At 37.9% G+C, this 17,260-nt stretch overlaps 1 protein-coding gene across 1 annotated transcript; it reads right to left on the bottom strand.

Annotated features, from left to right (window-relative positions):
• Positions 1-13,010: 13,010 nt before the first annotated feature.
• LOC133753486 (transcription factor BTF3 homolog 4-like) lies at positions 13,011-13,725 on the bottom strand. The gene is made up of 2 exons (XM_062184144.1): positions 13,690-13,725; positions 13,011-13,334 (listed from the first exon to the last, which is right to left on the bottom strand). Exons 1-2 carry the CDS (start codon positions 13,723-13,725, stop codon positions 13,011-13,013), a joined length of 360 nt encoding a protein of 119 aa, XP_062040128.1.
• Positions 13,726-17,260: the final 3,535 nt, after the last annotated feature.

Raw genomic sequence — 17,260 nt, forward strand, 5'->3', positions numbered from 1 at the left:
AGAATATATATAGAATGGAGAACTTAATGAAAAAGTTTAAAGAAAAATTTAATGAGAACCATCCTAAATAGGATTATTTAATGAAAACTATCCTAAAATATTACTCAATATTTCAGTAACAACTTGATTTTATTGTACAGGAGAACTTATATGTTATAATAATATTTATAAATTGGGGCAGTCATAAAGACCTCAAAATTTACCACACAAAAATCTCAAGGATCTACTGGAATTTCCACTTCATTATATTGAATATGAAAGTGTAACATAGGAGTAACAATTTTAAACTAAGAGGAAAATTATAATTTCGAATTCATATTATATCAAAATTAACTATTTCCTAAACCACATTTGAATAAAATGTCTTTATATTTTCTTAGCCAAATCAGTTTATCATTACTACTGTATATCTAGAATACCACTTTGTCCAAGGATTTGTAAAGGTACAATAATTTTCAATTGATCAAAATTGATATTGTATACAAACACTTATGACTATGCAGTTTGAAGTTTAAGAGAATATTTGATACAAAGATATGTATTTTTCAAAATCTTCTTACCCATATAAATGATGTCAGAAATGTCTTAAAATTTGTAAATAGGGAATTATATTTTAGGTTTTAATAAATTGTCTATCCTATACCTATCCCATCATTGTGTTTTAGAAGTTGTTAACTTGTTTGATTTCACAGGTTCATGACTGGGGAGCAGTTTGTTTCAGGATGAATCATGCCTTGAGTCCCTAGATGTTCAAATGAGACTTTGCAGAATTTTGAGCTAGTGCTGAAATGAGTTAAGACATTGGGGGCTACTCAGAAGTAATCTAATTTGCATGTGAGAAGGACATGAGTTTTAAGGGATCAAGGACAGTATATTATGGTTTGAAAGTTTGTCCCTTCAAAATGCATGTTTAATCTAACTGCCATTATTACAGTAGTAAGAGATAAGATCTGTGAGAGGTGATTGGGCCATGAGGGCTCCACCTTCATGAATTGATTAATACCATTATCATGGGAGTAGATTCATTATAAAAGAGTAACTTTGTTCTCTCCATTTCTTTCTGTCTCACCCTCACCTTGCCCTTCTGCCATGTTATGAGGCAGCAAAAATTCTCACCAGATGCTATCTTGGACCTTTTGACCACCAGAACTGTAAGACATAAACTTCTATTCATTTTAAATGGTCTAGTGTTAGGTACTTTCTGTTATAGCAGTACTAAAGAACTAATGCATGATAAAAAAAAAGAAGTATGCTCTAATATAAGACACTAAGTATGTTCCACAAAATCACATCTCACATGGGTTTAAGCAAAAACAGTTTTCCTCTATCATTTTTGCATCTATAGATTAAAATAATGCTATGATTCTGAATTAATGAACAATTTATTGTTTTTTAAGTCAGGAAATAAAGTAACCACTTTTCATTTACACAAACTAGGGGTATTTTTACAAAATAATAAAAATGAAGCGTGAGTCTAAGAACATAATCTCTGTGGGGTCATCAGGTGGGAGAGAGGGTTCAATATCAATGTCCTGAATGTATTTCCTTTCTTTTGATAGAAAGTTTTGTAGTAAAAGGAAAAATTATCCTAAATGGAATGGCACTTTTAATTTTGAAATGTCAAGTTGATTACTACAGAGAATTGAACTATTACACATGTTAAAGATAGTAAGTTTCTACAATCCACATGTTCATCATTTTTCTTCTTGGCCATTTACTAAAGAGCATCTTGTATATAGTTTTGTTATAGATGTCACGTGAAGCCAAGCCAAAACATCAAATTACTTTTATAATATAACAGCTTTTTATAGTTATGTGTATGTTTAGACTTTGGAATTTTAGAATTCCATTTAAAAAAAAAAGTTCCAGCCCAGTGAAATTTCACCATCTGCTGCTTTCTCATCTTTTCACTACTGGTGAGTCGATGACCATTTTCAAACCTTTCCAGGAAATAACAATTTTGTGTGTGTGCAAGTGTGACTGGGGAATCTCTGTTTTCAACCATTTTAAAGCTTGTTAAAGAAGAAATGACATAGAATGGAAATGATCCATATTTGAAAATTAATTTAGCTATAATGAAAGTGAATTCAGGATGAGTTGGTTGGTATGCCTGCTGAAGGAATGAAGAATAAGATAAAACTTAGTTAACCACAAACATTTTGAAGGAGGCAGCATTGCTATTATTTAAGAGGGAAAAACTGATATTCAAAGATTAAATGTGTAGTGATTTTATTCTGACTTCGGATGCCAGATTATTAATGGCCTGAGATCACTGGTGTATCAGTGTGTCTGTTAGCAAAATGTCAGCTGGAGTGCTGTGGAAGTCCATTTCAGTAGAGGTGCCAAGGATATATTTTTTGATGACAGAACAACCGCATATGACTATCCCGATCAAATAGCAAGGCCTTATAATCACTCAGGAGGACATCAGAAAGATATGGTATTATTTGTCACATGGCTGAATCACTATTCCCAGTTCTTTAAACTTAAGAATGAGTCTCGTTGAGAGTAAGGAGGCACTAAGCCTAAAGTGATAATCATCAACCAATAATTGGTCTATGAAATACTGGGACAGAAGCGGAAGTGCTTAGTATCAGTCCAATAATTTTCATGTAAAAAGAGAAAAAGAGATATTCTTCCCTATCACACCTGGGACGCTGCAGCATTTCCAGATCAAAAGCTCCATTGGTTCACATGCAGCAGGAAATGATCATGACCAGCAGATAGGTGCTCGTTAAGAATGAGCTGACTAATCATGACCAGCAGATAGATGCTCATGAACCAACGGCAAAAGGAAGACCTTTCTCTCTGTCTCTCTCTCTCACTGTCTACTCTGCCTGTCAAAAAAAAAAAAAAAAGAAAAAGAAAAAAAAAAAAGAATGAGTTGATTAAGCCCAATATCCCATGGAAACAGTCATTCTCATATGCATATGGAGTCCTTCAGACTCCAAAAATATTTGTGGAGCAAATCACAGGCGATCCATATCCTGTGAGCATAGGTGAAGTCAAGAGCCAGGAAAATTTAAAATTTTCTTCAGTGTTCTTACTGTGGCCCTTATCTTTATATATATTTTTCTTTCTTTATATATATTTCTTCTTTATATATATTTCTCTTTCTAGAGAAGATTTATTATGCAGAAATAGGAAACAATTTAGTTGCTGCAATTAGGTGTGCGTCAATATGTGTATGAAGTCAGTGGTACTGAGTACAAACAAGCACAGGAGTAAATTCTAGCACCCAGAAAAGACTTAAAAAGAAAATGGTAGGGCCAGCACTGTGGCGCAGTGGATAAAGCCACCACTTGCAAAGCCAGCATCCTATGTGGGTGCCAGTTCCTGTCCCGACCACTCCACTTCTGATCCAGATCCCTGCTAATGGCCTGGGAAAAGCAGTGGAAGATGGCCCAAGTGCATGGGCCTATGTACCCACATGGAGACCTGAATGAAGCTCCTGGCTCCTAGTTTCAGCCTGGCCCAACACTGGCCATTGTGGACATATGGAGAGTGAACCAGCAGACAGAAGATCTCTCTTTCTCTCTATCTCTCTCTCTTGCTATCTCTCTCTCCCTCCCTCCCTCCCACTCTCCCTGTAACTCTGACTTTCAAATAAATAATATTAAAAAAGAAAGGAAGGATGGATGGAAGGGAAGAAAGGAAGGAAGGAAGGAAGGAAGGAAGGAAGGAAGGAAGGAAAAATGGTTCTCCATTCAGCTGCATTAACATAACAAAGGAGCTCGCTACATATACAGAATCCGGAGTTTATGCCCAAATTCCTGAATCAGAATCTGCATTTTGTAAAGATCTTCAGATCATATGTATGCTATTTAAATTTGAAAATTGCTGCAAAGGCACTATAATTATTACCACAAATTTTTATTTAATTCTTATGAATTTGACTTCAGGATTCAAAGATATTTGGTCATCATGTCAAAGGGATGAAGAATAAGTGGTATTACGCAGAGAGAAGTTGGTCAATTTTTCTTTAATTTAAGTTGGTCAATTATTAAGGGAAAAGAGTTCAGCACAAAAAACCATACAAATTAAGACTACTTTAATGTTTATTTCTTATTCAACTTGTATTAATTTGAAATATGTGTGCCATGATTACTATGGGTACTTTTGGTGACTAGCTTTAACAAAACTAAAGGAGATTGGTGGAAATACAACTAAGCTTAATTAGGAACCACTGTCCTTACTGATTATAAATGATTGATGTGGATAAAAAGACTATATCCAAACAAGGAAGCAAACTCAGACTGAATTCTTTAGATTCTTCAGTAAGTTTGGGTCTGTGTAACATTTCAGCCTTCAGGGCATGAAAGTTCATTTACATTTCTCAGAAGAGTTGTTACACAAAAACTTACCAACTTACTTTCAGCTATTTTCATTATCTCTTTTCTTCTAGAAAACTGTATTTACGTACTGCCTTAGAGGGGGAAAAATGTGTATACACACATGCGCACACACAACACATGGCATGCATTTCGCTCATCTCTTCTAAACTTTCAAACACCATTTGAATTCTGAACTTACTTGAAGAGTGCAATATATTTTACAAAATGACAGAATAGGCTATTACAATTATTTCTAAAGCTCGTCAAGAAATTATAGCATAGTCACAGTTCTGTCTTACTTCTCTTTCACAAAAATATGAGTTTTAGATAGCTAAATCTCTTGAATGGTACAATTGTTAAATATAATTTAGCTATTTACTGCCTTTTATAGAGATTCTGTTGATGTTTTATTGAATTCACTGATTGCATCTGTTTTATGGTTACTAGAATGTAGTTCGAAATAATCAGAGAATAGCTTTAAAATGATGATGAAACATACCTGTCCTATAATTAGCCTTTGAAAATGTTTGTCATACCAATGACTAGGACCAAGGGAAGAGGAGGGGTTCATATTTGTTGCTGTTGATTTATAAAGTTTTATTTACAACAAAGAGAACATTTTAATTCCATTCAATTAAGAAGAATGATTTTACTGTCCACATCATTGGGCAGGGAAAAATTTCCTTACAAAAGATTTACCCAAAGTCATTTCAAAGACTCAAAGATAGCGTTTTTATTTGAAAAAAGGAGTATTTCCTGTTTATTATAAGCTTCTGTTTATTATAACTGCAGTGCAGTATTGCATAATGCAGCCCTTAGAATTTATGGTGCCCTCAAATTCAAGGGCGTCTAAATCCCCTCTGCTCACTGTGGACTGATAATAACTCCACCAGCGGGTGTTGCTAATCTACATAGTACTTAAGAAAGAAAAAGAAAAATTTGAGAAAGGACAAAAATGTGCTGCACTAAAGGTTACATTTTAACTTAATAAGGAATGACTCTTTCATCCTTAGGAACTAACCCTTCCTTAAACAAAATAATACTCTGCGTTTACTTCCCTTGTTCTGCATACTGTTAAAAATAAATATCTGGCCGGTGCCGAGGCTCACTAGGCTAATCCTCCACCTGTGGCCCTGGCACCCGTGTTCTAGTCCCGGTCACGGCGCCAGATTCTGTTCCGGCTGCTCCTCTTCCAGTCCAGCTCTCTGCTGTGGCCCGGGAGTGCAGTGGAGGATGGCCCAAGTGCTTGGGCCCTGCACCCCATGGGAGACCAGGAGAAGCATCTGGCTCCTGGCTTCGGATCAGCACAGCTTGCTGGCTGCAGCGGCCATTTGGGGGGTTAACCAACAGAAGGAAGACCTTTCTCTCTGTCTCTCTCACTGTCTAACTCTGTCAAAAATAAATACATAAAAATAAATAAATAAACAAATAAATAAATATCTGATACATTCTAAATTGCAATTGAAATAAATATTAGCTATTACAGATGTTTTATTTATTTATTAGGAAGGCAGAGAGACAGACATACAAAAACATAGACAAATATTGAAAGCTCCTATCTGTCAGTTCACTCCCCAAATGCCTACAACAGGCAAGACTGGGCTGGAGTGGGACCAAGTTGGGAGCTGGGAACCCAGTTCAGGCCCCCAACGTGGGTGGCAAGGAACCTAACCACTTACACCATCAACACTGGTTCCCAGCACCTGCATGAGCAGAAAGCTGGAATCAGAGTCAGAGCCAGGACTCTAATGGAGGCAACTCTGATATGGGACACAGGCATCTTAACTGCTAGGCCAAGTGCCCCCGATATGTTTTATTTTTTAAGTCATACAGAAGGATAACTAAATTGTCTCTTAGTTTCAGACTCACCCTTGTGTACTTTGTAGCCTGGTGTTGCTGCTCAGATTCTAGAAACTATGTTTCCGTACTGCCAGTAGGAGCTGTGGGAATCTCTGAAAGACTAGGAGAGAAAGAAGGGTCACGCTGTTTTCTTTCCTGATTTAAGGGCAATGTGTCCTACTCTGCAGTGGCATTGATTGTAGTGACATCAGTTGGTTTCAATTTGCTGCTTTCTCATGTTTACAACCAATCTTACTGAGCTCTTCCAGAGACTACAGCACCAACCGAGGATTAGCACATCCCCAGCCAGTGGATCCCAAATTCATGGGGGCATTCCTCCCAGTCATTAGATTTTAGGAGTTTCAAACTCTTCATTCCCTGAGCCCGAGAGATGATAGCTGCTCCCTAAAGTTACTGCCTCTGAGAGACCTTACAACCTCCCTTTTAGTTTTATAGGTTTTTAATTGCTGCTAACAATTCTCTTTACTATAGTCTCCTCTGTTAAAATTATGGGTGTAATATGTTTACTGATTAGATTCTGACGATATGTAGAGATTATAATCCAGATGCTAGTCCCTTTTGGTGATTTATATTCAAATGATTGTTATTCAATGGAATCTGAAGCTTTCAACAAGTCTTTGCTGAGCTAGTTCTCTTAGCCAGATATAGTGAAAATTATTGGATAAATTTCTATCTTCATCAGTTTATGATTTGTTTACAAAAAGATATACTGTATCATGGAAGTTATGGTCACCAATTTTGGAATCAGTTTATTCTTGTGGTTTATTCTTATTTCTACGTGTATTTGCTGCAGTATGATCTTACATACTTACCACTTTTTAAAAAGATGAGTGAGAATATTACACAATATATGTGTATCTTCAAAAAGTTCATGGAATACATACCATTAAAAAGCAACATGTAGTTTAAATTTTTACCACCAAGAAAACCCCCACTATTTTAAAAGATTTATTTATGTATTTATTTATTTGAAAGAATTATACAGAGAGAGAAGGAGAAGTAGAGAAACAGAGAGAGAGAGGTCTTCCATCCACTGGTTTACTCACTCCCCAATTGGCTGCAAAAGCCAGAGCTGTGCCCATCCAAAGCCAGAAGCCAGGAGCTTCTTCCGGGTCTCCCACATGAGTGCTGGGGCCCAAGGACTTGAGCCATCTTCTACTGCTTTCCCAGGCCACAGCAAAGAGCTGGATTGGAAGCAGAGCAGGCAGGACTTGAACCAGTGCTCATATGGGATGCTGGCACTGCAGGCGGCGACTTTACCCGCTACACCACAGCGCCCGACCCACCTCTTATTTTTTAATTTTATTTTTCCACAACCTTTTTTTTAAAAAAGATTTTTTATTTATTTATTTGACAGGTAGAGTTACAGACAGTGAGAGAGAAAGACAGAGAGAAAGGTCTTCCTTCCGTTGGTTCACCCCCCAAATGGCCGCTACAGCCGGTGCTGCGCCAATCTGAAGCCAGGAGACAGGTGCTTCCTCCTGGTCTCCCATGCGGGTGCAGGGCCCAAGTACTTGGGCCATCCTCCACTGCCCTCCTGGGCCACAGCGGAGAGCTGGACTGGAAGAGGAGCAACCAGGACTAGAACCTGGTGCCCATATGAGATGCCGGCACCTAAGGTGGAGGATTAACCTAGTGCACCACCGCGCCAGCCCCTCCACAGCCTTTTTGAAGTACCCTCCTATGTTCATGTAACTAAAGCAACAGAAGATTTTGGTGTATTTAAAGAATTGAAAGAGGTCTGTGGTAAACTGGCTTATTAATCCTGTGTCTTCCTTTCTCTGTAATGGAAGCATACATTTATAGCATTGGACATGTAGCATTGCAGTGTTTTCCCCTTGTGGGTGGAGAATACTTTCTTAGCTCATTAGTGTTGGGTTTAGCTAAATGACTTGCACTGCCAATAAGATATTAGTGTGGTGGCAAAAAAAAAAAATGATCTAAATGAAAGATCTCTGTGAGTGAGATCCCAGTGGAAAGAACGGGCCATCAAAGAAGGAGGTACCTTTCTCTGAAGGGAGGAGAGAATTTCCACTTTGACTATGACCTTGTCTAAATAAGATCAGAGTTGGCAAACTCAAGAGGCTTCCATAGCCTTGGCAACTCATGACAAGAGCCTCGGGTGATTACTGACGCCATAAACAAGAGTGTCAATTGTTAAATCAACAACAGGAGTCACTGTGCACTTACTCCCCATGTAGGATCTCTGTCCTTAATGTGTTGTACTATGAGAATTAACGGTAAAACAATCTTCAAACAGTACTTTATACTTTGTGTGTTTGTGTGGGTGCAAACTATTGAAATCTTTACTTAGTATATACTAAGTTGATCTGTATATAAAGATAATTAAAAATGAATCTTAACCAAGAATGGGATGGGAGAGGGAGTAGGAGATGAGATTGTTTGTGGGTGGGAGAGTGGTTATGAGGGGAAAACCGCTATAATCCAAAAGTTGAATTTTTTAAATTTATATTTATTAAATAAAAGTTTAAAAAAGATATTAGTGTGGAGGATATAGGAAAAAATCCTTAAATATACTTATACCATTTTGTAGGGTTTCTTGCGTTGTTTCTCTTTGCCGTGTCTAGAACATGTCTGGGATAGTTGTTGATACAACAAAAATAGAATACATATCTTGCAGACCTGAATTCAATCCAAAACCTGTATCCAATCCCATCTGTCCCACAGCTTTAAACAGGGATTTCAAGTCTGAAGAAGAGCCACCCAATTGCACTTAGCGGGATCAAATAACAGTACTATGATTCTGAAAATCAATATTTGCTGTTGCAAGCCACTGTATTTTTGTGGTTTGTTATTACTTTAGAAATAGCTGCCAAATAAAATCACCATGGGTTTGTTATTAGAAATAGCACAAGTGGTAGAATTTAAATAAACTAGTGAATTTCAGTTTTGATTCCATAATGTGTATATTTTTTCCTGTATATGTTGAATTTCACCAATTAGTCATTAGTTCCCCTGTAGGACAGGACCTATTTCTTACTCTTGTATGTTGGAATTAGCTCTTAACTAATAATCCAGAGAACTGATTTTTAGCAGTTTTTCGATGGACTAAATGACCTTATTACCTGAAGCAAGTAACTGAATCACTCTGAGCTTATTTGATCTTTCTTCATATTGGTTTCATTTACTCTTTAAAAAAATATTTTTAGATGTAAAATGTTTCCTTCAAATAAAACCTTGCTTAAATATTTAATGTTGAATAGATAAAAGAGTGGTGCTCTGATTGAAGCAGAAGTGGAGGCTAGCTCCAAGAGAGACAGAGTTTTCAGGAATGACATTCATGTTTTCTGATCCATAAGCACAAATAGACACAGAAAGATGAAAAAAGGTAAACTAAGGTGTTCCCTATGTATTTGCTATATTCTGGATTTAAATACCCACTACCAGTGTTCCCTATGTATTTGCTATATTCTGGATCTTAAATACCCACTACCAGTGTAACAAGACAGACTTTCCAAGAAAGCTATGTCAAAAGCAGGGTAATCATGGTACTAATGGTAAAGTTATAATATTAAATTGAACCACATGCTGAGCTTTCCCCTTTGCCCTACAAAAACAGAAATTTCACGTGGTTCAAACTAATATTAGATATGATTAACAAGGTAGGATAATATGATGATGCAACAAAGATGTTTTCTTCCTGGATAAATCTATGTGAGTAATGGCATAGGTGAACCATAAGTCATTTGCATCAATGTATGGTTTTACATTAGGAATATAGAGAAACAGAGAGATGACTAATAGTTTGAGACAAATATTTCAGAACATCAAAATCTTTGAGTTTGAGTATTAAAAGGGTAGGCCCTGGAATAATTGGTATGGAATTTTTGGCTTAAACAACAGATTTTGAACAAATTATGATGATTCAAGTGAATTTTGTTGTTCAGAAAAGATAAAATTTTTCTAGATTGGGGGTAGACAAGAAATATATATGAAAATAATTCACTGTATTGTTAGTAAGTATCCTTGCAATGCCCTCCTTCTCTCTTGACAAGTACCTCACAGAGGAGAATTAGAAACTACCAATAGGTATAATTCCAAAGTTTAGGAAATCTGTCTTATTTTTGGGTAAAGCCTGTGAGAGTTCTCAAATCTTGTACAATCTCATGGTACAAAGCAGAATATGAAATAAGCAGGGCCAGCATTGTGGCGTAGAAGGCTAGGCCTCTAGCTGCAGTGTTGGCATCCCATATTGTGTCTCAGCTACTCCACTTCTGATCCAGCTCCCTGCCAATGTGCCTGGGAAAGCAGTGTAAGATGGCCCAAGTCCAGCCGGCACCGTGGCTCAACAGGCTAATCCTCCGCCTTGCGGCGCTGGTACACCGGGTTCTAGTCCCGGTTGGGGCGCCGGATTCTATCCCGGTTGCCCCTCTTCCAGGCCAGCTCTCTGCTATGGCCCTGGAAGGCAGTGGAGGATGGCCCAGGTGCTTGGGCCCTGCACCCACATGGGAGACCAGGAGAAGCACCTGGCTCCTGGCTTCAGATCAGCGCGATGTGCCAGCCGCAGCGGCCATTGGAGGGTGAACCAACGGCAAAGGAAGACCTTTCTCTCTGTCTCTCTCTCTCACTATCCACTCTGCCTGTCAAAAAAAAAAAAAAAAAAAAAAAAAAGATGGCCCAAGTCCTTGGGCCTCTGCACTCACATGGGAGACCTGGATGAAGCTCTGGCTCCTGGCTTCAGCCTGACTCAGCCCCAGCCATTGTGGCCATTTGGGAAGTGAACCAGAGTATGGAAGATTATCTCTCTCTCTCTCTCTGTCTCTCTGTCTTTCTCTCTCTCTCTCTCTCTAATCTCTATCTCTATCTCTCTGTATCTCTGCTTTTCAAATAGATAAATAAATTCTTAAAAAAAGACTACAAAATAAGCTGAGTAGAAATGTCTTTGGGGTTTTGTTTAGGATGATGTGGTTGAAGGAAAAACCCTGGTATTTTTCTTGAGTCTACAAAATGAAGATCTAAAACATTTCATGTTTCCTTCAAGGCGGGGTAGTGGAATCACTTCAACCAGGAGGAAGAAAGAGGAAATGGTTGCAGATATACTCAAGTATTTTACAGAGATATAAAGAAAGTTTGAGTTCCTCATTCTCTTTGCTTTGAAAAATTCGTGACTATATACATTTACTCCCTGTATTCCACTCATTGTCACCACAGATGTCTTAATATATTATTTGACACCTCAGAATTTTCATGGATCTTAACATTAAATGTTTTTTCACATACTTCCATGTCCAAAATATACATATAGCTTACATCAAACACATTTTACAATTGATATCTTCCAAGTGACAGTTGTAGTAGTCATCATCTGAGTGTGTGCATACCATCAAAACCATCATGTACAACGTTAACGACAAGGACTGAAGACCATAATGGACTGCTTAGTTTTACCTCTAGGAAACACATGATTTGAGGGATGCAGTAGAAGTGGTGTATTGGATGTACTTTGCAAGCTCCCTAAAGAAAGAATCAATGTGGTCTAACTTTACATAATTTCAAATCTGGCATAGGAGCCCAGCATTAATACCTAAAGTTATTTTATAAATTCCTCTAAGAAATGCTGCGTTAACAATACTGTTGCTGGCAAGAAGAGCATCATACAAAAATCAATATATATTGTGATGACTCTGAGATGGAGTGTGAATAAGAAGAGTGGTGCTGTAAAATAGAAAACAGTTTTAGAATTGCTATAACTAACTTATTTTGCTTGTATCTTACTTTTCTGAATATGTGTAAGAATGATATATGACAAAAAGCTAATTGAGTCTAAAAGTCTTTCTAAAATGATTATTATTTTCAGAGTCATAAGATAGCATTGCATTAGTTTATTTTTCAGCACTTTTTTCTTTATCTACAGCTACAGAAATGGCATATCTAAACAATATTTGGTGTTTTAAATTTGATAAAATATGGCAGATGTAACTCTCAGAAAAAGATTATAAATCTATGTAAAAATTTTGAAATGCCTGATTTACTCTAAATTAACTAAGTCTGCCATCGGGTGTTTTGCAAACTTGAATTGTAGTCTGGAAATTAAACACTATCACATTAGTTGATTAGTCGGCCAGTTGTTTTACTTGTTTCACATTAGCTAGCATTTGGTGTCCAAACAATTGATTCTCTGTCTGCCACCAAATTGGTATTCAACAGGTCAATTCAATTCTGTTACTAAGTGGAGTTAGTGTCAGATTCTGCAAGTAATAAGAGTTTGATCCCACAAGATTGCCCTTACTTAAGACACTAGTGACAAGTCCCAGGTGCCACCCATATTTCTGACCTACTGGATATATATGTGAGTATTTCTGCAACTCCTCTCAGGTTTGAGAATCCCCTACAATGACTCCTAGAACTCAACTAAGTGCTGTCTTTTTTCTTTTTGTGTTGTGTAAAGATTTGTTTTATTTCTGCTAGAGGAAGAAAGTAGATAAAGTGAACTGCTTTCCAATTTGCTCTCCACTGTATACAAACATACCCACATGCATACATGCACATACATATACCCAAAATACCCCAACAACAACAAAAAAAAGTGAAAAAAAAAACAAGAATCAAAACCCAAAACACCCTCAAACTGCACCATTACTTCATAGTTTGAGCAAAAGAATAGATCATGGAAGGAAGTACAAAATGTAAAATCAAACGACTGAACAATGCTGAACAAACAGCATTATTAATATATAAAGTATTTATATACTGAACTGGTAACAGGTGATGTTCTCTGTGTCTATAAAACTTTGGAACCACACACCTGATTTATTAAATCTAGTCCATGCTAGCTTGCAAAAACCAAACATGAAATTAGTTAGCTTCATTCTTTGATGCTTCATCAAGATTTTCTACAAAATCTGGAACATCATCATCTTCCTCATCAATGTCTTCTGGTTTTGGTTCTTTGCTGTCCAATACTTGCCCGGGGAACTCTTCAGCTAACTTCCTACGGCTTTTTAAGCTGTCAGCACCAAGCTGACATAATATTCCAGGAAGCATTTCTGTGATTGGCTTGGCTTCTGGATGACCAGTAATTGCAATGATGTTAGCTGAGAGGGAATTTTGGCCTTTGGGATTATTGAAATGGATAACTGTCCCATCATCTTTAATCTTGTTCACCTTGGTGGTAACATGCTGATTGTATAAAAAGTTGGGAGAGTTAATTCTTGGCTACTTTAGAAGCATTTCATGATCCAAGCAAAAACTGCCCTTGTCACAATCAAGCAAGATACTAAGTGTTCTCCATGATCAGTGGGAAGTGGGCTTTTCTTCCTGAGATGATCACCACCACGGACAGCACCAGAAGGGAGGGGGAAGAAATGGGCTTCTAAATTTCAGGCAAGACCCCCTTCAATACCAGCTGTATTAGTCACAGCCAGTTTTTTTTTTTTTTTTTGAGAGATCTCTGAAGCTTTTTGTCATCAGCTGTAGCTGTTCTATGTATTACTTTCTTCTTTCTGTGATCTGTACCTTTGCCCTCTTTGCAGACCTGAGCCTGAAGTTTGGCTAACTTGTGTTGATTCATGCTGTTGGTAAATCTGAAACAAGGAGGAGCCTCCAGCACCAGCACATGGCAAGAGCAAGATGTCTCTGTCTTTTTTCATTAGTGCTGGCACTATGATTGTATTTGTATTATAAAGGACCCAACTCATGACCAACCAAACGAAAGAGATACAGAGGGAGGTTTGTGAAGTATAAGGGAGCACAGAGCTTCCATTCCCTCTCCACATACCCCGAAGCTCCCCAAATCTTGCTGTTGAAGATATTTTAATCGAAATTTATTTTTTTATTTAAATATTTACTTTATTTATTTGATAGAGTTACAGAGAGAGGTAGAGACAGAGAGAGAGAGAGGTCTTTCATGCACTGGTTCACTCCCCAATTGGCCACAATGGCCAGAGCTGAGCTGATCCAAAATCAGGAGCCTGGATCTTTTTCAGGATCTCCCATGTGGGGGCAGGGGCCCAAGCACTTGGGCCATCTTCACTGCTTTCCCAGGCCATAGCAGAGAGCTGGATCAGAAGAGGAGCAGTCAGGACTCAAACCAGTGCCCATATGACATGCCGGTGCTGCAGGCCAGGGCTTTAACCTGCTGTGCCACAGCACCAGCCCCAATCACAATTTCATTACATAGTCATGATGGATTGCATCATTTACATTTGGTGATTGAACTCAATCTCTAGCCCATTTTTCTATCTGAAATCAGTGAACGGGCCTAAAAGTTCCAGCCCTCAAGTCATGTGGTTGGTTTCTGTGGCAACCAGTCTCCATCCTGAAACCACCTAATGGTGTAAACTTAGGGTAGAAAGATTGGGTTTTTTTCTGTTTGTTTGTTTTAATGAATTTCAAAAGAGATATCTATAATTCAGGAAATCCCAAGACCTTCAAGAGCTCTGTGTCAAGAACTGGAACAAAAAACAAATATGCATGTCAGATATTCAAAATGCTCATGAAAATGCATATTCGGAAAAAACAATGCATGGATTTCAAGGTCTTTTTGGTACCAAAATAAATTTATGTTTTAAAAAGAAGGATTCATTTATCTGAAAGTCAGGGGAGAGAGACAGAGAGAAAAGAAAAAGAAAAAGAAAAAGAAAAAGAAAAAGAAAAAGAAAAAGAAGAAGAAGAAGAAGAGGAGGAGGAGGAGGAGGAGGAGGAGGAGGAAGAGAGATCTTCTATCCACTGGTTCACTCCACAAATGACTGAAATGGCCAGGCTGAAACCAGGAGTCTGGAACTCCATCTGGGTCTCCCACATGGGTGGCAGGGGCACAAGCATTTGAGCCATCTTCCACTGTTTTACCATTTGTCAAGAGCTGGATCAGAAGTGGAGCAGTTGGGACTTGAACCAGAGCTCATTTGGGATGCCAGCATTGCAGATAACAAGTTAATACACTGTACCACAATGCCAACCCCTAAACTTATCTTTCAATTCCATTTTCTCACAAACTTGAAAGGCACTGATATATTGAAATATATATATATACAGATATAGATACATATAGGTAATACATATACATATGTGTATCACCTCACAGCTGGAATCACCTTGGGGAAAAAGAGAGGCAAACAACAAGAAGAATTCTAGAATATTAGGTATCTCTTGAAGAGGATACCTCAGTAAGTCTCATGATGGAGGAAACCAAAAGTCACTAGATAGTCAGCAGTCATGTTACCTACAAGGAAGCATCAAAAAAGCAGAGGCTACAGAATGGAAGATAGTCTTATGAAAACGAAACTGATCAATTTTAATTTATTTTTTTATTTTTCCTAACACTCATAGTAGCTGTTCATTTTCTTTTTTATGTTTTATTTTTGGGTGCAGAGGATTTTTTTTCTTTCTTTTTTTTATTAAACTTTTATTTAATGAATATAAATTTCCAAAGTATAGCTTATGGGTTACAATGGCTTCCCCCCTCCCACAACTTCCCTCCCGCCCTCAACCCTCCCCCTTCCCGCTCCCCCTCCCCCTCCATTCATGTAAAGATTCATTTTCAATTCTCTTTGTATACAGAAGATCAGCTCAGTATATATTAGGCAAAGATCTCAACATTTTGCCCATATAGCAACACAAAGTGAAAAAACTACCATTGGATTACTAATTATAGCATTAAATAGCAATGTACAGCACATTAAAGACAGAGATCCTACATAATTTTTTTTTCAAATTAATTAATTTTCTATGCCATTTCCATTTTAACACCAGGTTGTTTTTTTTTCTTTTTTTTTTTTTCATTTCCAATTCACAGAGGATTTTTTTTTTTGACAGGCAGAGTTAGACAGGGAGAGGGAGAGACAGAGAGAAAGGTCTTCCTTCCATCGGTTCACCCCCCAAATGGCCACCACGGCTGGCACTGCGCCAATCTGAAGCCAGGAGCCAGGTGCTTCTTCCTGGTCTCCCATGCACATGCAGGGCCCAAGCACCTAGGCCATCCTCCACTGCCTTCCTGGGCCACAGCAGAGAGCTGGACTAGAAGAGGAGCAACCGGGTCAGAACCGGGGCCCCAACCGGGACTAGAACCCGGGGTGCTGGCACTGCAGGCAGATTAGCCTAGTGAGCCGTGGTGCCGGCCAGGAGCTGTTCATTTTAAAGGGGCAAATTTTCTAATTGTGTTAGGAAAAACAAAATCTATGTTCTCCAGTGTTCTTATCACTAATTTTAGTATAATAATGAGAGTTTCCCTTTACAGAGTAATTCTTTCAGGTTCTTGGCATTTTTAGGGGAAAAAAGAGCTAATACAAGAAATGTGAATAAACATACCAAATTGAAAACATTAAGATTTCAAAATATTATTTAGTATTTGCCTAGAAAACAACTACCTAAGTTTCTAAATGGTCCATAGACCCATTCCAATAAAAAAAAAAAAAAGAAACAATCCTGCCCATTTAAATGTCATATTGTGTTGATATCTACAGTATGCTTCGCTTTCTGTAATAATATGCATTCAGGGGCCAAAGCTGGGGCGTAGCAGGTTAAGCTGCTGCCTGCAATGCCAAGATCCCAAATGGGCACCGGTGTGAGACCTGGCTGCTCCACTTCCAATCCAGCTGCCTGCTAATGCACCTGGAAAAGCAGTGGAAGATGGCCCAAGTCCTTGAACCCCTGAACCCACGTGGGAGACCTGGAAGAAGCTCCTAGCTCTTGGCTTCAGACTGGCCCAGCTCCAGATGTCTCTCTCTCTCTACTTCTACCTCTGCCTCTGCCTCTCCCTCTCTATAACTCCACCTTTCAAATAAATAAATAGATCTATGAAAAAAAATTGCATTCAAGAAAAGTGACACTCAATATTTTTCACTTAAAATTTAAAAAAATTTAAAAGGTCAGTGGAATAACTACACTACTAAATTTTCATTTTTTAATTTCCTTTCCCAGTAAAAACTCTGCAGAATATTTTTTAAGATTCCATTCAAAATACTATAAAGAAAACTTTAATTTTCCAGAATCCTAGGTATTTCAGTAGCCCAGTAAGCTAACTAATGTTATCCAAATACTACCAAAAATAATTAAAAACACAGATTTCCCTCTCATGATCACTTCTCACCAGTGACATACTGCTCTAC

This window comes from Lepus europaeus, chromosome X (genome assembly GCF_033115175.1).
Source record: "Lepus europaeus isolate LE1 chromosome X, mLepTim1.pri, whole genome shotgun sequence".
NCBI lineage: Eukaryota > Metazoa > Chordata > Mammalia > Lagomorpha > Leporidae > Lepus > Lepus europaeus.

Excerpts from the sequence above, each read along its gene's own strand:
- LOC133753486 (XM_062184144.1), bottom strand. The coding sequence starts at position 13,725 with ATGAATCAACACAAGTTAGCCAAACTTCAGGCTCAG. Across the intron at positions 13,335-13,689 it reads TAGCCAAACTTCAGGCTCAG|CATGTTACCACCAAGGTGAA; the intron begins GTCTGCAAAGAG and ends TTATACAATCAG.